At 39.5% G+C, this 25,736-nt stretch overlaps 1 protein-coding gene across 6 annotated transcripts in view; it reads right to left on the reverse strand.

The window, feature by feature from the left end:
* Positions 1-1,053: 1,053 nt before the first annotated feature.
* Positions 1,054-25,736, reverse strand: part of SLC4A4 (solute carrier family 4 member 4) — a 235,600-nt gene continuing 210,917 nt past the window's right edge. For 3 of the 6 annotated variants that reach the window (XM_056568080.1, XM_056568094.1, XM_056568086.1), the window contains 5 exons: positions 25,446-25,514; positions 22,561-22,734; positions 21,512-21,673; positions 12,917-12,993; positions 1,054-5,901 (listed from right to left, as the gene is read on the reverse strand). In XM_056568080.1, the coding sequence (XP_056424055.1) occupies positions 5,796-5,901; positions 12,917-12,993; positions 21,512-21,673; positions 22,561-22,734; positions 25,446-25,514 (588 nt within the window). In that variant the 3' untranslated portion in view covers positions 1,054-5,795. Of the gene's footprint in view, positions 5,902-12,916; positions 12,994-15,671; positions 15,769-21,511; positions 21,674-22,560; positions 22,735-25,445; positions 25,515-25,736 lie in introns of all 6 variants that reach the window. The other 3 variants (XM_056568101.1, XM_056568120.1, XM_056568109.1) reach the window with 2 other exon arrangements.

The following is a 25,736-nucleotide window of genomic DNA, read 5'->3' on the forward strand; positions in this document are numbered from 1 at the left end:
GCCATAGCATTATATGATTTACAACAATGAAAAAAAAAACAACAGTTCAACCAGTCGAGTTGCAGGTGCTAGGCTTCCATGAACACCAAAAATGTATTTTTGTTTTTAGATCAATTGGTGTATCTACATAAGGCCCACTGGTAGAGGGTCCCACTGGCAGTATCAGTGTTTTCAACTTTGGTTCCCTGCCTGACCTAATGGGGTAGAAGGAAGGCACAACCAAGGTTGGCCTTAGGGGTGTGCGATCTTGTGATTGAAAAGGGTGCATCTCTCTTCAACTGAGAAAAAGACAGTGGTAGGTCCACACACATACACAGATCACAGCACTCAGCAAAGCTGAGGTGAGTAGACTGTTAAGTAGGATAGCTGCAAGAATATTATTCTGTCTGACAGCCTATTCTGTGTGTGCTGTTGTGTGCTCATCCTCTGATAGTTCCTGTATGCTCTTGCACCCCAAACATTTCCCCATGTTAAAGGCCATTTCTGCATGGAGGCTAGTGAGCGTGATCACCAAGCCCTCCTTCTGGTGCCTGCATTGTAAACATACCAGCAAAGGCTTAGGCCCCTTTCACACTGCCGTTGTGCCCAATTGGAAAAGGTCCTTTAGGCACCTTCTTTTTTGCCTTTAACGTTCGTTATCCAGACGGGGCACAACGGGTCTTGACAGATCCCATTTACTATTATGGGGTCTGCCGGGTGGTGTTATTTTTTACGAGAGTAGCAGGAGAAACTTCCATGAACACCAAAAATGTAGCATAGTCAAATTAAAAAAATTCCTGGAATACCCCGTTAAGGGAGGAATTATCAAGACCAGCATATCCTATGCCGCTCTAAATGAATCCCTTGTCAGCACACAGGCTTACTGGATTTATATAGAGGCGTGTGCTTCTATATAAATCTCTGTGCATCGGAAGCTGCCTGTGCGACCTTCCCCTAGTAAGCATAAACTGTATTAAATTTGTCGCATAAGGCTACTACGCTTCCTTTGCACAAAAGCACTGCCCCTTAGCAATAAACCCTAAATAACAGAATAAAGGATTCAGGACACAGGGCTGCATAAAGTTACTTTATTTTCAATATACATTTAATTTTGAAAAATATAAATGCTAAATATCTTCATTCTCTTGATTCCATAAAAGTCACAATAGAAAGCTTCATAAAGTTGTAAAACACTATTGTCATCATAATTAATTCTTATTGTTACTGGAAAAAAAATCATTACAGTCTCTGTTGCTTTCTTCATCTGCTCCGTGTTTGATCGCGTCTCATGTGATACAAAAGCTGACATGTCTACCAAAAGACACACAGGCTGTACAGGATATAAGAGAGTAGGAAAGTGCAGCACAGTCTTTTTAATCTTCTCCGCTCTTCCTCTCCCGAAATAATACAATCACTACAAAGATTAGCCATAGTTATGGCTATAAATTAAGAGTAGTGTTAACACTAGACCAGAAGTTTACATATGGGACAAGAATAAGTGATAAATCCAAGAGATCCATAAAGAAAGACGACAGTAAGAAAAAAAAAAGTCCCCAAAAATCAACCCTAAAGTTTATGTTGCTTTTTGCAGCATTTCTTACAGTATCCGGTATTCTGGCCTTCTTTGTTTTTTGAAAACTTTCTTAAAGGAAATGTGTCTGGTAAAACTAAATCTGGTTTAAGTGAATACAAAAGTGGATTCTCTGAACACAACAAGTACCTTGTCACAGTGGTGGCAACCATTTTTGAAGGACAAGCAAACTTGACTTTTTATTTTAGGCCAAAAATGTAAAATGTCAACAGTAAGCAACAAAATGGCTTATCCCTCTGTGAACAGGTCACTGTAATGACAGTGAGAAAAAGCATACATTTTTAGGCAATTTTGGGGATAAAGGCAGCATAAAAATGACCAGTTTTTAGTGTTTATAAAAATAAACATTATAGAGATGACAAACAGTTGAAAGATGAAAAAAGACTAAAGTATTATATAAAAGCCAACATACTGCACATTAAAGTGTGACAGGCCCTTTCCAGAGTTTTATAGCAATGGGTAAACATAACTGACTCAATGACTGTCGCCTGTGTCACCTATTTCTGGGCAATTTACCAGTTGTAATAAGGATCCAAATCACCATCTACATCTATATTTACTTCAAATGTTCTATGCAAGTCACTAAGAAGGTTGGAATGGATCCACATGATAGCAGTAAACTTCCAGACTACAGGGTAAAAAGAAGTACAAGAATAAGTTAATAGGAGAAGACCTGTCATGGCTTTACCATGTGTTAAAGGGGCTTTTACATAACTTTTAGTCATTTATCCTTCTAAATCATTACAGAAAAGACATACAGAACAGAAAAGCTTTGTCCCACGACTAGAAATGTTAACACCATACAGCTCACATTGCTTTTCAGTTTATAATAACACATTATAAGATAAAAATCAGCAGTTAATACAATTCAAGTACAATAAAAATGATTTGCAGTTGGAAGACTTTTTAATAAAATTATGGAAAATCTGTCAGTGTGCCTATGTTATGTGTGTGATGTAGAAAAAGGACACATGAACCAATAATGAGTTTTTCCTTCTCAATATTTTGGCAATAAATATAGTGCTAGGGCATCTGTAACTCATGGTTTGTTGGAAGCAAAAAAGTGGCGGGGGTGGGAGGGGAGCGGCATGTTTTATTTTTACATAATATTATTCCTTAAATAGTTATTCACTCTAGATAGTCCCATGTTCTGTGTCTGCTTCTCATCATGACTCCAACAAAATGTTATCACTGCAACCTCCAGTAATCTTGTTATGAATTAAATAACTTAAATGGGTATTCCCAATGTCAAACGTTATCCCCTATCCACAGCATAGAGAATAACAAGGTTCAGCAATGTTAGGAATCGTAGAGGATTAATGGAGGGCTGGCCACACAGGTGTGCTATGCTCCATTCATTCAGGCGGCAATTTTCGTCTATTCTTGGGATCAGTGGTTGTTCCAGCCCACCTCCACAGATCAGCTTGTTATCCTCTATCCTGTAGACAGGAGATAACTTTTGATATTAAGAATACCCCTTTAATAATTGGAGCCCAGTGAAAATAGACTTATAGATTATGGAATAACAGACTAATTGTATTATTTATCTTTAATGTGTAATTGTAAATAATAATAACAATTATTATTATTATTATAAATTTAAGTGAAACTCTGATGTCACTTAATTATTAAATATCATTTTATCATTCAACTATTATGGAGGTTTACATAGATTGGAAATGGAATGTCAAGGGCGGTATGGTAAAATAAGAGAGTTAGAAACAAATAGATATCAATCATGGACTATGTATTTTTGTTCTGCTAAGTAGAATGTATAATTTGTTTAATGATCTCACATTAGTAAATAGGTAACTTTATGGGCACATGGCACACTGGTTATGTTTTTGGCCATTTATGTCCTTTTCTATTTCACACACATACTATATATTTGATAAACTTTAAACAATTACAAAAATGGTGCTAAAGCGAAACTCCAACAAAGGGGAAATAGCAAAATTGCTAAATTGCCTCTTCCTAGTATATCTTTATTGCTTTTTTTTTTAATGCTGTTTTCAATTATATATTTTACTATGTGCAAGGTAGAAAAAATATGGTGTTACCTGGAAACCAACAAGTAGTTAAGTCACTGGGGTATTAAAAATGATGACTTTAACAACTGCTTTAAGTAGTGCTTCTCCCCTGCAATAGTGCCTGGAGTGGTAATGTGACATATTGGGCCCAGGCACCAGGAAGAAGACCGGGCCCAGACTTACATTGCCTGTTAGCCAATCACTGGCCAAGGCAGGACACTGCTGCAGTCAGGCACCAGGACCAGGAAGAGGTTTGTACTAGAGGCTGGGACAGGGACCCCGGAGGCACCAGGGATGTGTTGGGAGGTAGTCGAAGTGTATTTTTTTTCATGCAGGCAGCCTGGGAATATTGTTAAAAATAAAGCAACCATCATGACAAGAACCCAGGTATGTACAAACATGGGATGAACTTACCTGGGTCCTTGCTGTCCTGGGCAACAGTATTGTTGGTGACTCCTACTTACATAAAAATTTGGCCTACGGCAGTTTTTCTGTCAGTTTTTAAGCTGAGAGTTGATAAAGTTAAAAGGAATGGGAAATATAAAGGAAGGACCGATACTTCTTCCTGCTGGAAGTAGCATGCAGTGGCATTTTTCCCAAAAGTCCTGCAGTTCCTGTTTAATATTTGAATACCCCTTAACACTAAGGGGGAAATTTATCAACAGTGCACCACATGATGGTGGGGGACTCATTTAGACTGGTGTGTGGAGACACTTGATTGGTCCTTCCCTTACTGCTAAATGGAAAAACATAAGAGGGATAGCAGATCACCCAGCTGCAGTTAAAGGGGTACTGCGCTGCCCCAGTGTTCGGAACATATCGTACTGAATGCTTGGAGCGGGTGGCTGGGGTCGCGATTTCAAAGTCACGCCCCTCGTGACCTCACGCCATGGTCCCTTAATGCAAATCTATGGAAGGGGGTGTGGTGGTCACCACGCCCCCTCCCATAGGCTTGCATTGAGAGGGTGTGGCATGATGTCACAAGGTTGGGACCCCCTGCAATCAGACATCTTATCCCCTATCCTTTGGATAGGGGATAAGATGTCTTTAGCCGGATAACCCCTTTAAAACACTTGGTGACAGTTTCCAGGCCCAACATGGATTCTTCTTTTACAAAATGACTAAAAGGTAAGTCAAATCAGCAAAAGTAAGAAATAAGGACATATGAAAAAGAGGCAAGACTCACCAATAAGCCATATAAATAAATGGTGTAGGAGTTACGTTGGCATCTTAAGTAATTGTTTCTTCAGTAAAATAATCTGCATCTCTAGTTGCATATTGATCCCTGTTACCAGTCGCTACGATTATTTATTGCCTATATACTTATAAATACTTTTCACACCACTTAAAATAATGGATTATAAGTTAACCCGCCTCCCTCATCACATCATTATATTAATGATCTTCTACCTCTGAAATGACTTCATTGATCAGTTCCATACAAGTACAAAATGCTAAGATTTCATTGAGCCCTAAAGAATGAATAGTTGTGTTATAATATAAATCACATTGTATACAAGACATTCATACAGAAAAGCCATTTTCTACAAACAAGAGGTAGACCTACTACTTAAAACTATATGTTTCCTGCTGCAGGAAAAAAAAGATTCATTTTTTTTTAAAGTCATTAAAAAAAGTTTAAAAAAAATTAACAATATATAAGTTGAAGGTTAGGCCCCATAATAGAAAGACATAAGCTAGAATATATTAAATACTCCATAGCATTTACGTAGTGTACAAGATGTATAAGATGCATAACTATGGGGCATTTTACCTTATGGCAATTGGTTCTTTATAATCAATACATCATCAGTCAAGTACCAATATATAACCAATATATAGTTACTGTGGTTAATACTATGGTTCTAGGTTATAAAGAAATAGATAAGCAGCTGGAGCATACGGAGTGTTACGTTTCTATCCTCCTACTTTGCATAGTTGTTTTTCCAAGACAGAAAGACCAGCATGCAATAGTGTTATTGATCAGAAGTTCACCAGGCATTCGTCTTCTGTCTAGGACTGGGATATTCAGTCAAAAAGGCAAAAATGACATTTTTTATTATACGACTGCTTGGTGTACTAGCCTGGATGTATAGGTCACAGTGGAAGCACTTCAGTCAGCAAAAGCCATTTACAGAATGCTACAAAGACAAGCATTATAGTCAGATTTTTAATTTTTTTGGCTAGCAATTGTGTCACAACGTTGTCTCTGTTGCCGGCCTTCTCCAGAAATTAGTGTCTTCATCTGGCTCCATGTCTATCCTAATTTCAGGCACAAGTCGTATGGGAGTGCTTAGTGGGCTGTAAGACAAGAAAACAGTTTAGGGTACCATTGCTATGCCACACAACCTCTCGAATACCAAACTATTGTAACATTGCTGTCTGAAATGTGTTCAGTACACAATAACGTCTTGTACTGAGCTGCATGTTCTATGATTAGATCTATAATGTCATAGAGAGTATAAAGTACTGCAAGTACAGTATAAGAAGAAAGGTGCCCAACTGTACTTCACAGAGAAGAACAGTCTACAAATGATACAGAGTTCAACATCAATGCTCACTACTCCCAATATATAAAAGCAAATTATAGCTGAATCAGAACATAGCTGGAATAGTCACAATGCATAGAAACAAATGAATGATATATCTGTACACAGCTGGAGTATTCACAACGCATAGTAACAACTGACTGATATATCTGTACACAGCTGGAGTATTCACAATGCATAAGAACAAATTACTTATATATTTACAATTGCTGAAACATTGTAACTGCAGTGGAGAATTAAAGCATCCAGCTTATTTGCACTTTAGGATCTGGATTGATTTCTCATATATATGTTATAGATGGAACACCTCGTTACTGCTCAGAAAAAGCCGTCTGGAACTTTAGGCATTCCTCTATGTATTTAACATCCTGCAAAATGTCTCTGAATTAGCAGAACATTCTTCAGCAATGATATGTTCTTGCATCTTGTGAATAATCCAGCTATATACTGACTATATATATATACATATATATGTCACTTGTTCCTATGCATTGTGTATACTGTTCTTAACACAAGGGTTAGGGTCCAGCTATACCTAGCCATACATAGCTATATAGCCATCAGCAGCTTTTTAACACCCCCATGGAGATTTTGCTAATCCTATTTACCTTCTAACATATTTCAGTGGATTATCTGTTAATTGAACAATGTTTATTGTGACTATAATATAACTTCAAACTATAGTATATATCTTCTACACAGTATTTTTTTTTTGTAAACTTTGTTTTTCATTTCAATTGCACAAGAAGCAACATTTTTGTGCAAAACTATGACCCAAGAGCCACACATACAAACTTGTCTATTTCACAGACAATGCTTTGCCTACACTGTGCTGGTGTTTCTTTTTCAGTTTTTGTAATGTAGATTGTCAGGCCCAAGGCCTGATTATTAAAATCCTATATGTGTATTATAAGTTATGACTGTGTGTGATTGATTGTCCAGGACATGGGTGAGAGGTCATTCGGACGGTGTGTCCTTTTGTGCATTGCATTTTATTGAGGGTCTGGCTGTCTGTTTGTATCTCCTTTGAAGTCAGAGGCCCTTTGAAGCAACAGGGATGCCCCCCTAGTGGGATCAGGGGGGAGGGGGAAATGGAGTCTCCCTCGCAAGAAAGCAGATATGATATTTAAACACTGCTAGACTAAAAGTGGGGTGTTCAATGCTGTGGAACAAGCTGACAAGACCATCCTAAGAACAGCTGAAACTCACTCTCTTGGAACTGCTATACCATCATGCTGTAAGAACTTCACCTTTTGTTTTCTGAACTTGTCTTGCAAAACTCTTTTATATATTTTTGTACCTGTATGTCATTTGTTCCTGTATTTTTATATATTTAGCACTGTGATACCTTTTATCAGATTAAATGTTTAATTAATCAGCTCTGGTCTTTGATCTCTAAATATATGTGCGCACCTTTCTGAAGGCAGCTCTGGTAAAACACGTTTATCTAAAGGTTAATTTGGTGACTTGCTGGGACTTGTAGTGGATACCCAGAGGTCTGGCAGCTTTAACCCTTGCACTATCACACTTGCTCTAGCGTCTTAGCTGGACCGATAGGGTGTGATCATGACAACTGGTGACAGCGTCGGGATATATTTAGAGATTTTTAGTGCTTGCTGGATTTTACCTGTAAGAAATTGCATACATCTTCTTGTGTGTAAATTCCAAAGACAGAGCTCAGTGCTGGTTTAAAAGACATACAAAAAGAGTGCAAGACAGTTCTGTCCTTCCCATCTCCTGTTTTACCTCCTCTGTCTCATCTCGGAAACATGGAGGCATATCGCAAGCAGTCCAAGCCTGCACTGGAGCTAATGTGCCAAGAAAAGGACATCTCTACTGCAGGAAAGAACAAGGACCAACTTATTGCTGATCTTGTGGAGTATGATGTTCGTGCAGAAGAGCTGAGTGACATGAGACAAAGTCCTACAGCTGGAACTGCCATCCAAGGACTGATATCTCCTGGGGAATACAACATTACTCCCCATCAGGACAGTACTCCACATGAGGCCTTGGACTCTTATATGCGGACTGCCTTACAACACCTTGGGAATGTGGATGCCAATATGAAACTCCAACTGCTTCTCCAGTACCAAACTGCAGAGAGAGAGGCACAGATATGAGCTGCTGAGAGAGAGGCACAAGCGGAAGAGAGAGAGGCCCAGGCACGAGCCGCAGAGAGAGAGGCAGCAGAGCGAGAGGCCCAGCAGAGGCATGAACTGGAGGTTCTGAGGCTGAGAGGGGATGCTTCATCCGCACGGAGTGATGTGCAGGATCAAGGAGACCACAAACCCCGCTTGGAACATTTCCCCATGTTGGAGAAAGATGGTGATCTGGATGTGTTCCTGAGGGGATTTGAAAAGGTTTGCCGGCAGTTCTATCTACCTAAGGAACAGTGGGGACGATATCTAACCCCACGGCTTCGAGGGAAAGCTCTAGATGTGTTTGCTTCGCTTCCCTCTGAAAGCGACCAGGACTATCAGGCAATAAAATCTGCCCTGCTCAAAAGTTTTAATCTGACTCCAGAGACTTATCGGAAGAGATTTAGGACTTTGCAACAAAGCGCCACAGAAAGCTGCACTCAACATGCAGCTCAGCTAAGGACTGCATTCAGGCTATGGACTGGGGGCCTACAAGTCACTACCTATGAGGCCCTGGAGGACTTGATGGTCCTGGGTCAGTTTCTCCAAACACGGAGCTTTGAAGCCAGAGAGTGGATTTTGGACCGCAAGCCCAAGACAGCCATGGAAGCAGCAGAACTAGGAGATGACTTTGCCAACAATAAGGCGCCAGCAGCAAAGCGTGGATCTGCACAAGCTGGAGCAAGTACCTGGAGGGGAGCCACACAACCACAAAGAACTAAGCCAGCCGGAAAATTCTTGCCATCATTCCCAAAAGCAACAGGAGCCACATTGGGTCAGGGGGACACCCGCCGATGTTACAGATGCAACAATATTGGCCACCTGCGTGCCACTTGCCCCAACAAAAATAATTCTCCGCCAGTAGCTGGAGGACACACAGCCGTTCTTCTGGTGTCCGGAGCGGTGGAGAAAAGAGCGGGTAACCTGCAGAGTGTAACTGTGGGTGACCGGGTGACCGTGGGTTTGCGAGATTCTGGAGCCTCATTTACCTTGGTGTGGCCTGAAGTGGTGGATACAGAGGACATCATCCCTGGAAGAACCATGGCCTGAAAAGGAATCAATCCACAGCTCTCAGATGAAAGGAGTAGGCAGCTTAATCAGGTATTAGGCCCCTTCAGTGCCACCTTTACGGGGAGGCCAGGGCAAACTACTCTAGCCACCCACCATGTTGATACGGGGGACCAGCCACCACTAAGACAGGTAGCCTACCGGGTATCCCCAGAGGTAAAGGCCCATATACAGAAGGAGATAGAGGACATGTTAGAGCTAGGGGTAATTAAGAAGTTGAAAAGCCCCTGGGCCTCCCCAGTAGTGCTGGTGCCCAAAAAAGACAAATCCACTAGGTTCTGTGTGGACTACCCAAGGTTAAATGCCGTGACAACATTTGATGCTTACCCCATGCCTAGAATAGATTAACTACTTAATCAGCTAGCAGGTTCCCAATATGCGACTATCATGGATTTAAGCAGAGGGTACTGGCAGTTCCCTATGACCCCAGAGGCCCAGGAGCGGTCAGCCTTTATCACTCCCTTTGGGTTGTTTGAGTGCTGTGTCATGCCCTTTGGGATGAAAAATGCCCCAGCCACTTTCCAACGACTGGTTGATCAGCTGCTAGAGGGCCACAGGGAATACGCCGTGGCATACTTAGATGATATTGCCATATTCAGCAAGACCTGGGAGGAGCACCTGATTCACCTGTGCAAGGTGGTAAAGCAAATAGCTGAGGCAGGGCTTACCATAAAACCAGAAAAGTGTCAAGTTGGCATGACAGAAGTGCAGTATCTGGGGCATAGAGTAGGAGGAGGGTCCCTACGCCCTGAGCCCAGTAAGGTGGAGTCTATTGTGGCCTGGAAAATTCCTAAGACCAAAAAACAGGTCATGTCCTTTTTGGGGATTGCAGGTTATTATCGTAGATTTGTCCCAGATTATAGTAAGATAGCAAAACCTCTCACAGACTTGACAAAAAAGAAGGTGTCAAAGCAAATTACCTGGACTGAGGATTGTGATAAGTCCTTCATTGACCTCAAGACTGCACTGTCCAACTCTCCGGTCCTCCAGGCCCCAGATTTCAGTAGGAGGTTTGTGGTACAAACAGATGCTTCCAATTTTGGCCTGGGGGCTGATCTTAGCCAAGTAAACTCCAATGGAGAAGAACACCCCATTCTCTATCTGAGTAGGAAGCTATTGCCTAGAGAAGTGGCCTATGCGGTCATAGAGAAGGAATGTCTAGCTGTGGTCTGGGCTTTGCAAAAATTACAGCCATACTTGTATGGCAGGTATTTTACTGTCATAACTGATCACAACCCTCTACATTGGTTGGACAGAGTGTCAGGTAACAATGGCAAACTGCTTAGCTGGAGCCTTATCCTCCAACAATATAATTTCACTGTCCAACACAGGAAAGGAAGCCTGCATCAAAATGCAGATGGATTATCGCATCAGGGAGAAATAGATGGTTAATGGAAACAGATGTATCAGCCTGGAGAGGCAAGATCTCTCTGTCCCCATCTTAAGGGGGAGGTGTCCGGCCCAAGGCCTGATTATTAAAATCCTATATGTGTATTATAAGTTATGACTGTGTGTGATTGATTGTCCAGGACATGGGTGAGAGGTCATTCAGTCCTTTTGTGTATTGCATTTTATTGAGGGTCTGGCTGTCTGTTTGTATCTCCTTTGAAGTCAGAGGCCCTTTGAAGCAACAGAGATGCCCCCCGTGTGGGATCAGAGGGGAGGGGGGAATGGAGTCTCCCTCCCAAGAAAGCAGATATGATATTTAAACAATGGTAGACTAAAAGTGTGGAACAAGCTGACAATACCATCCTAAGAACAGCTGAAAATCACTCTCTTGGAACTGCTATACCATCATGCTGTAAGAACTTCATCTTTTGTTTTCTGAACTTGTCTTGCAAAACTCTTTTATATATTTTTGTAACTGTATGTCATTTGTTCCTGTATTTTTATATATTTAGCACTGTGATACCTTTTATCAGATTAAATGTTTAATTAATCAGCTCTGGTCTTTGATCTCTAAATATATGAGCTCACCTTTCTGAAGGCAGCTCTGGTAAAACACGTTTATCTAAGGGTTAATTTGGTGACTTGCTGGGACTTGTAGTGGATACCCAGAGGTCTGGCGGCTTTAACCCTTGCACCATCACACTCTCTCTAGCGTCTTAGCTGGACCGATAGGGTGTGATCATGACATAGATGTATAATCTAAATAAAGTAGTTCTAAATAAAGTAAAATAGCTTTGAATTTTGCTAATCTTTAACTATTAAGTTGAAATTGCAAGTTTTGAAATTGCAAGTTTTGAAGGGCTTTAAACTGTTACAAAATGACAAAACAATTAGTCAGGTACCTGGAATTTATCACCAGCAAAAGCCCTAAGTGGTCAACACAAAAGCTGGGGTAACAAACAAAAGATGCCTGAGGACTCGTGTAGTGAAGTTTTCTTCCCGAGTGTTTTGTGGGCTACTCCAAATTTATCATACATAGTGCACCTGTTTGTAGTTGTGGTAAATTTGACATACTTGCACCAAATTTATCACAACTACAAACACTGCCAAAAAGCATCCACATAGGCACACACATTGACAAATCCCCCTTGTGTAATGGATTTTGCAAAATTTTTAGACATTTTTGAGCTTTGTCCGATAAAGAGCACAGCTTAGTGGAAAATGGGTGTGGCTTTGTTGCAAAGGGGGTGTGACACAAACAATGTGACAAAGTTTTGCGACACTTTTTAGCACATAAATAAGCCAAGTTAAAAACAATTGTCTAAACATGACTGTCAATAGATGGGCCAGATTTTCAAACAGCTTCAGCAACTGTGATCAATCTGGTTTACAGTTTAACAATTAGACAAATAGTTATTATTTATCAGATCCATTCTATCAGAAATTTTAATCTGCAATAGTAATATTAACATTTTAAGACTTTTAAGTCTATACAATGGGTTGTACAGGATTGGAGAAATGTGGTAACTTTACTCGAGACAGGATCACACCTGTTTGTTGGTCGTGTCAGGTACTACTGTCTGCAGGTTGTGTTAGGTACTACTGTCCATGGGTTGTGTCAGGTACCACTGTCTGCAGGTTGTGTCAGAACTGTCAGCATGTTGTGTCGGTATTACTGTCCATGTGTTATATACTATTGGTACACTGTAGTACCACATACAGAAAGGTAACAAGTAAGGCATTCTTTCTAGAAGAAATCAGCCAAATGTTTCTTACCCTGTTCAAACCTTTAAAGCAGTAATATTTTACATTGTACATAATGGCTGCGATACAGAGACTATTGTAGCATTTTTACATATTAACTCACTTGAAAGTAAAAACCTACAATTTAATGTGCATTCATAAAGTCTTCTGACCCTTTTACTTTCTTTCCCATTTTGTTCTGTTGTGGCCTTGTGCTAAAATCAACTAAAGGCAGGTTTCCCCCCATCAATCTGCACTCAATGACCCATAATAAATGAAAATGTATTTAAAAAAAAAAAAAACATAAAAGGCCCTGAGAACTTTCGTAATGCATTTCAACTATGACTGACATTTTTCATTCCCTAGTAAAAGTAAAAAAAAAAGGTGACAAAGACAAAAAGTTAGACATTTGTATAACAGATGACTTACCTTGGCATAATGGACTGAATAAATGGATGTCTTTCAGCATGATGTGTGTCGTTCAAGGAATGTAAATGGCTTTTCTCCTGATTATGGGTAAGAAAAAAAAGGTTAGAGATACATTGTGTGTTGACGAACACTAGCTACCATGTGATGTAACATATATACACACTATTAGTAAAGCATGGATGAATGGTACTCACAATGATAACAATGATAACTATATGTTACACTACATGGGTAAATTATTACATCCCAAGTGAAGACACAGCAAACTGTAGCGACATATGGGTGAATAAAGTGGCTAGAAGTTTATTTGCTCCAACAAGTACATGCAACATTTTGGCCAAATGGCCTTCCTCAAACATATGTTAAAGGCCATTTGGCCGAAACGTCGCATGTACGTGTTGGTGCAAATAAACGTCTAGCCACTTTATTCACCCATGTGACACTGCAGATTGTTGTGTCTTCACTTGGGATGAAACAGCTTGATCAAGCGATGGCACGCTGGTTCAACACCTGCAGACGCACTGGGACTCTCTTCTTCGCTTGGATAAATTATTAGATAGCTTCTGAAAACATTCCATCATATAAATAGCCATACATTACAGAAGTATAATCTATGTCTACTTTCTATATGTTTTGTAGTCTGTATATACATAAAGAATTTCTCCTATAAATGTTATCATTTAAATATGTTAAAACACATGAGTAATAATGTACAAAAGGGTAATGCTAAAAGTTATATAATGATTTGAATGACATATAGTCATTGAGAACACATCAGTGTTCCAAGAAGATGTGGGTGAAACTATTTTGAAAGCTACTGGTTTCCTTTTAAATAAACTTCTAAAATGGTGCAAACTTGAAGAACGTCAATCAGCATTGGGCTTAAACTGAATTTATGCTGGACAACTCTACAAATACTAAAAAAGTAATTTCTTTTGTAAGCCCTGGTATCTTAACATGAAAGCCTATGGTATAAATGGAACATGTAGCCAAGTAATAGTAGCCAATTATTTTTCTGCCTACTGTGAAATTCTTTCAATGCATATAAGCTCATAGCTCAGCTAATACTTTAATCCCATCACAGATCTCCTTGTAGAAGTTATAATATTCTTATAATAAAGATGGAAACCACTAGCTCGTAGATAATTCCTGCACCTTCAAGAAGGAACAAAATGCTGTAAATCACCAATACAGAGAGGACAATCATTTGTGCCTATAATGGTACAGAACACTTATTTACATGTCTACATGGCATGACCATTGATGGAAGGAAACACAACAAAGGTTGATAACAAGTAATGACAAATCATCTGTTGATGGTGAATAAAGATGTCCCGGAGATGATGAGGATCAATGATCAAACACAATAAGGATTATTGATCATTTTCTAAATCACAGGAACACACAGAGAACATAGATTAGCAGAGAACATAGAATATCTGGAAACAGTAATATTACTCAGTAGACAGGGTTAGAAGACGCAAAGCCAAAGTGCATCACACCAAGAAGGAAAGTTTAAGTACAGTTTGTACATTGTGCTCTGCTAAATGCGAAAGGAGGTCAGTGATTTTCATGGTTTCTTGAGAAAAGGATTAACATGTCACTAACAATCTAGGATTAGAATTATTACTACAAAGTTTAATATGAGCAAGAAGTTTAGTAGAGACTCTACTGGGGTCACATTTCTTAGACTGTGTAGCTAGAAAAGACTGATCGCCCAACATAAATCAAAGGGTTAAAATATCCTAGGAGCAGCATACATTTTAGAGTCACCTTCATGTATAAAGGGTGATGCTTTTATGGTACAAGTTGGCTTAGGTTTTTAAGGTTGTTGGATAACTGTAAAAGGGCGCTGTAAATTGTTCTATACATCGGATATAGACTGAGATTATTGCTTGAACGAAATGCAAAATGAAGAAAATTAGTATGGAGCATGCATAAATAATGGTGTCTGGGGTATAAATACCACACAGCACAGGCTTTTAAAATCCAGAGGGGCAATTTACATTTATACCGAAGGAAGTGTCAGTATGCATAGTTACATAGCTTTATAATATCTCTTTGTCTGCATAAAACTAATGCAAACTCTGTAGGAATTTGTGGGAACTGTGTTTGGACACAATAAGATATATTTCCCACTTGGGTATGTGGGTTGTCTGACAAAATAGGAAACATATATTTGGAGTTCAAAATATATGGAAGAGGGAAAAAAAAGCTGCTCTTCCCTATATCTAAGACTCAAACTTGTGATAGCATATTGTTTTCTTTCATTTGCTGATCTCTTAGTCTCCTCAATACCCTATCCTAATCTTGGTCGAAGGCATTTTATTTACCAACACCCTGTTCTGTACTGACAAGTGGCAGGAGCCCTGAATCCAGCTGTCTATAAATGGGTGACTCTTCCCTTTGGAGAACATTCTGGCTTGGCTAATGTAAGAGAGTTTTCTTCCATATTGGCCGGTCTAAAAAGCAAAGTAAGCAAAATAGAGGTGTCAAGCTGTCCACATCTTGAGTTTCATTTTGGAAAATAGTTTTGTACACTGTTTGAACTTCTGAAATTCCTCACATATACTCTGGTTAATAGGTTTCACAGGGGATACTTTATGATGAACACAGTCAAAGATGAAGCTTATGCATTCAGGTAAGCCCTTTAGCGGAAACGTGAAGACAAAAGATTATTAGAAAATGAGATGAGAAAGTGATTTTGTGAGAAGGACTGCTCACAGGTGGCATGCAAGTGGTTAGATCTACTCACTCTCACCAGGTTTGCTATCAGAAAGGAATGGTTCTTGTTCCATGATGTCCATTGGGATTTTAATACTGGGAATTTTTTCTGAATAGGGGCTGTCAGACTGTGAAAGAAATGTGTAACAATTCTTAGAACAAACATTGTGACTTAATTGTGTAGAGCAGCCATCCTCCTTGCAGAATGTAGATGTAGAGGCAACCTTATATGGAAGAATTCATACTACTGACAGGTCAAATGCATTTTTGGTTAAAAACAGAATATCCAATGCATAAAATACATTACTTACTTTAATTCCTGCTAAACATTTAAGAAGTGCTAACAATATATTTTCTATGCATAATACTAAGTTAATTATATAAAGTATATTGTATAAGAAAAAATGAAAGAATTTACTATTCCGTACTTGCCACATTTCTGTCCTCTTAAGCATCAAAGTTTGGCATAAGGCATTTACTATTAATGTTTGGACGACACTTTATCAACATGTTCATGTTTGGAGATTTAGTTCCCAAAAGGAGAGCGAGGGTAGAAGGATTAATTGAAAAGGCTCAATTCTGTCACCATTTTTGACACAAGCTACTTAAAAAAAGGTGTAAATTACTGTGCGTGTTTACAGTATTTACTACTCAACATGCAGTAAAATAGTACACACCACAAAAAATACACCTCACATTATGCGACCGGCATGTCAAACACTCAGTACACAATAGTAAATTACCCCAATATGTTCAAGTAGAATTAAAGGAGCCTCGGCAACAGATAACCAATGAAATGCGTGCATTTACTAATAAGAATAACATCACTTCCCGTGGATGCAGATATATTATCTACTTTGGATTCAGATATATTTGTACTGATCATAGTACACATTGAAAACAATACTCAATAGTATTTATAGGAGAAGTAGCAAATTATCTTAGATGACTTAAACAAGTAACAAGAACAGATAAAAAAATATTAAAGGGTAGCTCCCACCATCATAATTTTTTTTTTCTGTCCCTGCCTATTGGCCTTCTATCCCTAACACCCTCCCTGCCTTTATTTTTTATTTTGTTACTGTTTTAAAAATGACATTTAGTCTGCCTGGTAGTGTGCTCACTACCAGGCAGACTTCCCCAGCAGGCACCACGTCACTGATGCCTGCTGGGGGGGCCAACTTCCGCCCTTAGTTCTCCTAACAGGGTGCCTCCAGCTGTTTCACCACTACAACTTCCAGCATGCCCTGACATCTATTGGCTGTCAGTGCATGCTGGGAGTTGTAGTGGTAAAACAACTGGATGCACCCAGGACAGGAGCTTCATGGGGGAAGGAGTGAGCCAGGAGCCGATGCGGGAGGGACGGGTGCGGGAGAGCCTCTTCCTGCCGCTCGGTGAGTAACACCTAAACACCCCCCCCCCCCCCACCTTGCAGCAGAGCCGTCGGCGAGTGCGTGGAGCCAATGCGCAGCCCTGGATGTTCCTGCGCCTGCGCAAAATTTCGACTGATGCCCTGCCGGAATCAGTCGGAATTTTGCAGTGACGTCACTCCGCACTGCATTCGGCCACTAGGAGGGCGACCCCTAGTGGCCTAATTTCAAATTGCTTTTAAAATGTTTTAAAAGCATTTTTTTTAAATAAAAGTATATCAGAGATATGTTGTAGTTAGAGATGAGCGAACTTACAGTAAATTCGATTCGTCACAAACTTCTCGGCTCGGCAGTTGATGACTTATCCTGCGTAAATTAGTTCAGCCTTCAGGTGCTCCGGTGGGCTGGAAAAGGTGGATACATTCCTAGGAAAGAGTCTCCTAGAAATGTATCCACCTTTTCCAGCCCACCGGAGCACCTGAAAGCTGAACTAATTTATGCCGGATATGTCATCAACTGCCTTGCCGAGAAGTTCGTGACAAATCAAATTTACTGTAAGTTCGCTCATCTCTAGTTGTAGTACTTAAGTACTACAACATATCAAAAATAATTTTTCATGACAGTGCCCATTTAAAGATATGGTTGTTAGAGGACCAGTCTACAATCATTCTTCTCTCATTTGGTCTTTGTGCACATTTGTAGGCATCTATACAACTACATTGGGATCTGCACACCCTCTAGTACAACCACAATATCTTCCATGTAAAATTGACTGGACCTATCAGGAAATAACTACTATGTGTGGATATGTTTATCATTAAATGAGTTGTTAAAGGAATTGTCTGCACACATCTTAGATTCATACCTTCCTAGATGAGAGACACAGAAACCAAAAACAATAATATGGTACCTTCCCCCTCTCGCCTCAGAAGGTATACTCCTGAGAAGGAGAGTATCAGGAAGCAAAAAGAGAACAAATATTTTTTGCTTCCCGGACAACCCCTAAGTTTAAAGGGGTACTCTGGTGCTTAGACATCATATCCCCTATCAACAGGATAGGGGATAAGATGCCTGATCGTGGGGGTCCCGCCGCTGGGGACCCCCTGATCTTGATTGCCGCCCCCCGTTAAAATCAGTCCCCGGAGCGTGTTCGCTCCAGGTCTGATTACTGTTGATCATGGGGCCGGAGCATTGTGACGTCACGGCCCTGCCCCCGTGTGACGTCACGCTCCGCCCCATCAATGCAAGCCTATGGAAGGGGGCGTGACAGCTGTCATGCCCTCTCCCATAGACTTGCATTGAGGGGCGGGGCGTGACATCACACAGGGGCGGAGTCGTGACATCACGTTCTCACGTCACCGTGGTTGGGAGCCGAAGCCTCCAGTGTTTCCGGAAGCCGCAACAGGTGGGTCCTGCAGCCGAGATCCCGGGGGTCCCCAGCGGCGGGACCCCCGCAATCTGACAACTTATCCCCTATCCTTTGGATAGGGGATAAGATGTCTAGGGGAGGAGTACCCCTTTAAGTTTCACTCTGAGTTATCAAAATGTGTATAAATCGTTCATATCAGGAATGAAAGGAATTATCAAGAAACTGTGTAATGACAATCATGTATATATTTTTTTTTGGGGTGTGTGGGGGGATTTTAGTCAGTGGTCCCCTAATAGTCCCGAGATACACTATTAAAGCTGGAGTGGAGTTCAATTTAGACACCTATTTTCTTGTAAGCAACAATTCATTTGTATCTTCCTAGAAGGCTTGAGGCAGTAATCTTCACAATATTACAGTTTTGCATATGTCATTTAGTGTCATGGCATTCCTTTTAGTTCTTCTCTAGAGTGTTCATGTGAACTCTGGCAAGTTGGAATTTACCATTCTCAATATTTTTTCCCCATAAGATAAGCACTGCTAAAGGTGTCATGTAGAAATTTAGAAATATGCTGATAAAGTAACTCATTTAGCCCTAAATGAGCAATATAGCTTACGCAGCAAACAGAATAAAGCCAGTGATAGACTTATTTTCGCTGCATTGGCCATCACAGTCATGCTGAAAAACAAGCCATTGAGTTGAAGGTGGATGACCTTACTACTCACAGAGGACTATGCTCTACTTCCAGCTCATAAACAGGAAGAAAATTCTATGAGTGCAAGTTACCACAACAACATCCAAAATAGAAATACATAAAAGCAGCATATATTATGCTACCATATCTTCTCTTATCCACAACTATGGCAACATCCTTCTCACAAACAACTTTTACATTAGTAAGGCCATAAATCACACTTATTCCTTATTCCTTCCTATAACAGTTTTTATTTGGTAGCATGATATTTTATGAAGACAAAAAAAAAAAAAAAAGAATGCTAAGTCTGTTATTTTTTGGTAGTTATGCTCATTTTATGGCCACATAAGCCTATGACACATCAGAACAGGAAATCCCACTCTTCAAAAAAACAAAAACTTCACTTTTTGTACTCCTCACATTGACAATACCCCTGCAAAATACCAAAGAGAACTTGTTATGACTTCCATGCTGGCCTAACCACTGGGGCTGTTCTCGGCATGTTCTTCCCACCCCACCAACCTTGACCGATAGATCACTTCCTGTTTGGGTATATACGGAGAAATCTATCAACCAAGGCTAGCGGGGCAGGGAGAAGCCACATGAAAATCATTACCGATAAAAAGTTGTAGAATGGAAATGAATGACTTCTTAAATTTTACACAGGTTCCATAATACATTATTTCCATATGGCTATTAGCTGCACCTTTTCTATCCTAGTAGTCGGCTTCGCTGAGACATGACTGTCTGCACCTGCCAGGAGGCAATGTCTGACAAATATTTGCCGTGAGAAAATACCTTTCATGTTATTATATGCAGCCATGAGTAGCTGCAATACAGAAACCATACTGTAACTTTTCTGCATAGTCTTCAAAAGGAGAATTAAACTTCTTTATGTACCAGTCACATAAATAAGGACAAATCATAACTGCCAGTAAGGCTTCTAGGTTCCTACCAAGACGCTTAGGCCAAGCTATGTAATATACTGCTGACTGGCCTGAATGAAAGCGATTTATTCTAACATTTGGGATTAATAGAACTTTCATAAACTTCATTGACAGCACTTATAATGTCATCCTATTTGCATAGCTGCAGCAAAATTGATTACATTTAAGATCATAAAACTATGTATGAAACCTGAAAAAAAATAACGCCATATCCATTAAGTTAGATTATCCCATTTAATACTTTCATTAGCAAGCTAGAGTTCATTACTCAGATGCAAACATGAAGATTAGTTCTCGTTCCCCACTATGGACAGACACATATACAAAGCTTAAATGTTAAGCTGGGATTATAATACAAGGCATCGAAATGCCATTTCAAATCTCATAATCATCCAAACAGTCAATGTTGTCATTTAGTATTTTAGAATAGGGAATATGTGCAATCCAATGGACTACGGAAGACTATTAGTAAGGTGAAGTGTTTGTGCTTAATGGCAGGAACTAGGGGTTATGTGATGAATTACAATATACCTAAAAAAAAAAAAAGAATAATAGTCAATCCCATAATAAACAAGGCTGACATAACATGTCTTTGACCATTAATGCCTTTCAGTAGCAACTTTTCATTGAAGGGGCGGGCCGTGACATCATTAGGGGCCGGGGCTATGACGTCACGAGCTACTGGCGCCAGCTCCAGCGTTTGGAACAGTTTGTTCCAAATGCTGAGCAGCGGAGTACCCCTTTAAAGGGGTGCTAGTCCGGTGGGGGGAAAAATGTCTCATATTGACTGGCTCCAGAAAGTTAAACAGATTTGTAAATTACTTCTATGAAACATTTTTAATCCTTCCAGTACTTATCAGCTGCTGTATACTACAGAGGAAGTTGATTTGTTCTTTTCAGTCTGACCACAGTACTCTCTGCTGACACCTCTGGCCATGTCGGGAACTGTCCAGAATAGGAGCAAATCCCTTTAGCAAACCTCTCCAGCTCCGGACAGTTCCTGACATGGACAGAGGTGTCAGCAGAGAGCAAAGATCAGACAGGAAAGAATAACTCAACTCAACTACAGTACAGGAAGGAATAAGATATTTTAATAGAAGTAATTTAAAAGAACCCCTTTAAGAGGTTTTTTTTATTATTATTTTTTTTTTGCTTGGCCTTTAAGAACCCTATACCTTATTCCTGGTATGTGAGAAAATGGAAATGACAATGGCTGCTCTATTCACATGTTATACTATAGTTACAATTTTTTTTTTATAATGAAGCAAATTGAAGCTTTGAGGTTATATTCCCTTCTTGCTCAGCGGGTTTGCATGTTACCTCTGGCCAGCACCAGGAATTATTCTATTTACATAACTGCCATTAAAAGTAGCCAAGGAGGTCAGAATGCTCTGTTTAAAACATGGGAATACCGCTTTAACTTATGCTAAAAATAAAAAAGAAGAAATTATAAACTTAATGTAAACATAAATGAAAAAAAAAGTATCTCTCACATCATCATTGTCGCTGTCCACACTTCCCTTCTTCTTTTTCTTTTTCTTTTCATCTTCCTTTTTCTTCTTGTCTTTCTCCGGAATGACATCATCTAGGAAGCTAAGATCATGCTGGGAAAAGAGGTAGTCCATGGCTTTCCTCACCGCTACAAGAGCCAGAATCTACAAGAAGATAGGGGAAGTATAAGGATTCTAAAACATTTCTGATAATATATTGTCTATCAATACATAGATCATACTAACAATGAAGTACATTAGAAAGATTAGTTTAGATATATATATATATATATATATTTTTTTTTTTTTTTTTGCATTGTTTACTGCTACATGACAAACTATTTCACAAGATCAGTCAGATGGGCGTGAACTTAATTTTAATAATGGGAGCGAAGGTGAGGTAATGGGCATAAATATACAGTCAGGGTGGTGTATTAGGCAGACATTCCACTCATAGCTGACCTTAGGGGTAACTACTAGAAGAAGCACCTCTATTCTAAATGGCTTAGCACCCTTGATGATATACTAGACCCCCATCTCTAGGAAGCATCCTAAGCTCTAAGATCTTCTTACAGAGCTATGTTTACACCACATTAGGTGTGTATGGCAGTGTATAAAGGCTTTTTCACATGGAATGATGTGTGCCTGAGAAAAACACCTATCCAGTATATTGAATGGACGATATTTGGATCATTTAAACGTCCCTTTCCTTTCACCATTGCTAGCCACATATCCCCTGTTTACACAGTGATATAATGCTAACTAACAATTTGAAGCATACAGAAATACGATCAACCCATGAATGAGCATTCTCTAAATTGTCAGCAGATTACTGGCTCTTTTATATGGGTTAATTATCGGGAATGAACATTGATACAAATGTTCATTCAGTTGACAATCGTCTATAAGGCCTTAAGTCAGACTAATCCACACACCTCTATAGTCCAGACATGGCAAAGCTGTGTTACATTCCGATATAAAACAAACCTATGTTGATGAGTGCTCAAAAACACACCCATACATAAAAATTCCCATAAAAAAAAAACACTTACCATAACCGGGAATATAATAGCTGCTACTGTTGATTTCAGAATCCAGAGCAGCGCCAGGCATACAATCTGAATGAAAGTGAACAAGTGGACCCTTCGCAAAGGAACATGGCGTAAGTAAATGAAGTCTGGCTGATGTTTCGCGGGCATTAAGAGCAGTTTCAAACGGTCCATGAACTGGGAAAGAGGAAGAGAAAGAACAATTTATGGTAAGTAGTAGATGCACATTCCAAGTATGGTCATTTTTTAAAAGGAACGTGTCATCAGAAAAGGACCTATTGTTTAAAGTGTACCTGTCATTTGCAAAAAACTTTTTATACAATGCAGATAATAACATTATATGTATATGTGCAATGTACATTGGTTAAAAATGTCTATATTGCCTGTGCAGAGACAATATATGAGAAGTGTGGGCGGGACATACAGGGTTCTGTGCAGGCTCTTGGCTTGTCAATCATCCTGCTGTATGAGCCAGGGCATGTCACAGAGCCTTACTGCACAGAGCACTGCTTGTCTTCACTTCACAGAGCCCTGCTTGTCCTCACTTCACAGAGCCCTGCTTGTCCTCACTGCACAGAACCCTGTTTGTCCTCAGTGTACAGAGCCCTGCTTGTCCTCAGTGTACAGAGCACTGCTTGTCCTCAGTGTACAGAGCCCTGCTTGTCCTCTGTGTACAGAGCCCTGCTTGTCCTCATTGCACAGAGCCCTGCTTGTCCTCACTGCAAAGAGCCCTGCTTGTCCTCAGTGTACAGAGCCCTGCTTGTCCTCAGTGCACATAGCCTTGCTTATCCTCAGTGCACAGAGCCTTGCTTGTCCTCACTGCACAGAGCCCTGCTTGTTCTCAGTGTACAGAGCCCTGCTTGTCCTCAGTGCACAGAGCCCTGCTTGTTCTCAGTGTACAGAGCCCTGCTTGTCCTCAGTGCACAGAGCCCTGCTTGTCCTCAGTGCACAGAGCCCTGCTTGTCCTCACTGCACAGAGCCCTGTTTGTCCTCACTGCACAGAGCCCTGCTTGTTCTCAGTGTACAGAGCCCTGCTTGTCCTCACTGCACAGAGCCCTGCTTGTCCTCACTGCACAGAGCCATGAATATCCATCCACACTGCTTGTATTCTGTCTCTACACAAAGACACACAGACAATAGCTGCAGGGACAAGACATTTTTTTTTCACCGAAAAATATACACATTTTTAACCAATGTATACTACAAATATACATATAATGTTGTTATCTATAATATGTAGCAAGCTTTTGCAAATAACCGTGCCCTTTTTGATCAAGTTTTTATGGTAACCATATTTTTTAAGTATTTTAGTGATAATTTACCTTATTCTAATTCTCCATTTTGCTATCTATATTTTGTAATAATCTTGAAATGTTGCTGTTTTCATTTTGGCCACTAGAGCTTAAGCTAAGTTCACACTTCCTGTTAGGTACAGATAATTTCTCAGAAATGTCTTTCTTCACAGCACAGACAGGAGCAGAATGAAAGGTGACATCAGTAGAGAAAAAACACTGGATCCACCACCATTCACAGCAGAGCTCAGCATCCCACTCTTCTTATAGAAAGACCATTGAAAAGTGCAAAGAGAATGCCCAATAACATCTACAATTGATGTGAATGAGACACCTTCTGTCTATTGTTATTTTTGTCCATTGGGCTTGCTGTTAAAAGCAGCTTGGGCAAGGTGCAGCCCCATATTAATGCACAAAATAAAATAATATGAAATAAAAAATTACAATCAGAAAATAGAAACAGATTTAAAAAAATGTAACATTTTCATATACTGTATATATTTCCTCAAATAGTTGTTCTGAGCATCACCATTGTTGTGTCTGATTTACAGTACTTTCATAAATGTTCTTTAGATAGTGCCGCATTATGGATTTAGGGTCCGCACAAAGTTATCTTATTGACCATTATTTTTATCAATAAAACATTTCATTGGTATAAAAAGCCCCATTTAACCTGCAATTCACCTAAATTATATTAGTTTACTACCCTGTTTATTTTATTGCAACAAAAAGAAAACAAGCTGATAAAGTGAGAGAGATATAAAAAACATAGAGGAACAATTGTGATAAATTATTCATAGAAAGTTTCTGCAAATCCTACTATATTTCAGAAGCCAAGTCATAACATATTGTTAAAAATGATGTGTTGTAAAATGATAAAGGAGCACCGGCTCCCAGTGCTGGTTCGGAGAGAAAAGAAAGATCCTTTATAGAATAGTAATGTAAAAGTATGCTGCCTTAGGTCACATATGTAAGTTGTCAGTCTTCTGTGGGAGTACAACATGTCACTTTTATATGTAATTGAGAACAAAATAATGCTCTGTTCTACTAGTTCTTACAGTAGCAAAGCCATAACCAGTAAGACGGATCTGTTTTTGCAGACAGATCCCAATTCACATATAATGAGATCCTTTAGGTTTCCATCCTGGCTCCAGTGATTTGATGAAAGAATATCAATAGAGGCTACACTATCCTTACCCTTAAAATATTGACAGCCTAGGTAAACAGAGCCTTACTGATGTAATTGGAATTTATCACTGGTTACATATACTCTGCGAGATATTAAGCTGGAAAATTACAAAGATGTATGTGACAAGGGGAAAGGTGATGCTTAGAATCATAACTTTTTATTTTAAAAAGAATTTGGGCAAAAAATGCTAAATTGGTTATATACTAGTCAGAAACTAGAGAAGCACATCTTGGATCTTATTTTTGGGTTACAGCAAAATATATTGACATATTGTCCTGTCAAAAGTGGCTTACCAAATGTTGGCTACTACTTACATTCCTAGTTTACTAGTTATATATTTAGGATAAAAATTATTATTGTTAGTTTGGCAATTGGATAACTAGGATTTATTTTGATAAATGTCATACCTGTACTCCATTGAGGGATGCCACTCCCATATATAAGAAAACTCCATACAGAACCGGCATAGGGATAAACTAGAAGATAAAGAGAAAAAAAAATTAAAAAGATTAAAAAATAAAATACAAACAACATCAATTTTTCTGGGATACTAATAATAAACATAATTAACATTCAGTCCATCCGACTACCTTCTCTGCTGTAATAGCAGTAGTAATAAACATTACAATAAAACTTTATGAAAGTGTAACACAATGTCGTTTATTGGCAACATTGTACAACCAGGCATGGCTTCAGCC

This window comes from Hyla sarda, chromosome 1, assembly GCF_029499605.1.
Source record: "Hyla sarda isolate aHylSar1 chromosome 1, aHylSar1.hap1, whole genome shotgun sequence".
Classification (NCBI taxonomy): Eukaryota; Metazoa; Chordata; class Amphibia; order Anura; family Hylidae; genus Hyla; species Hyla sarda.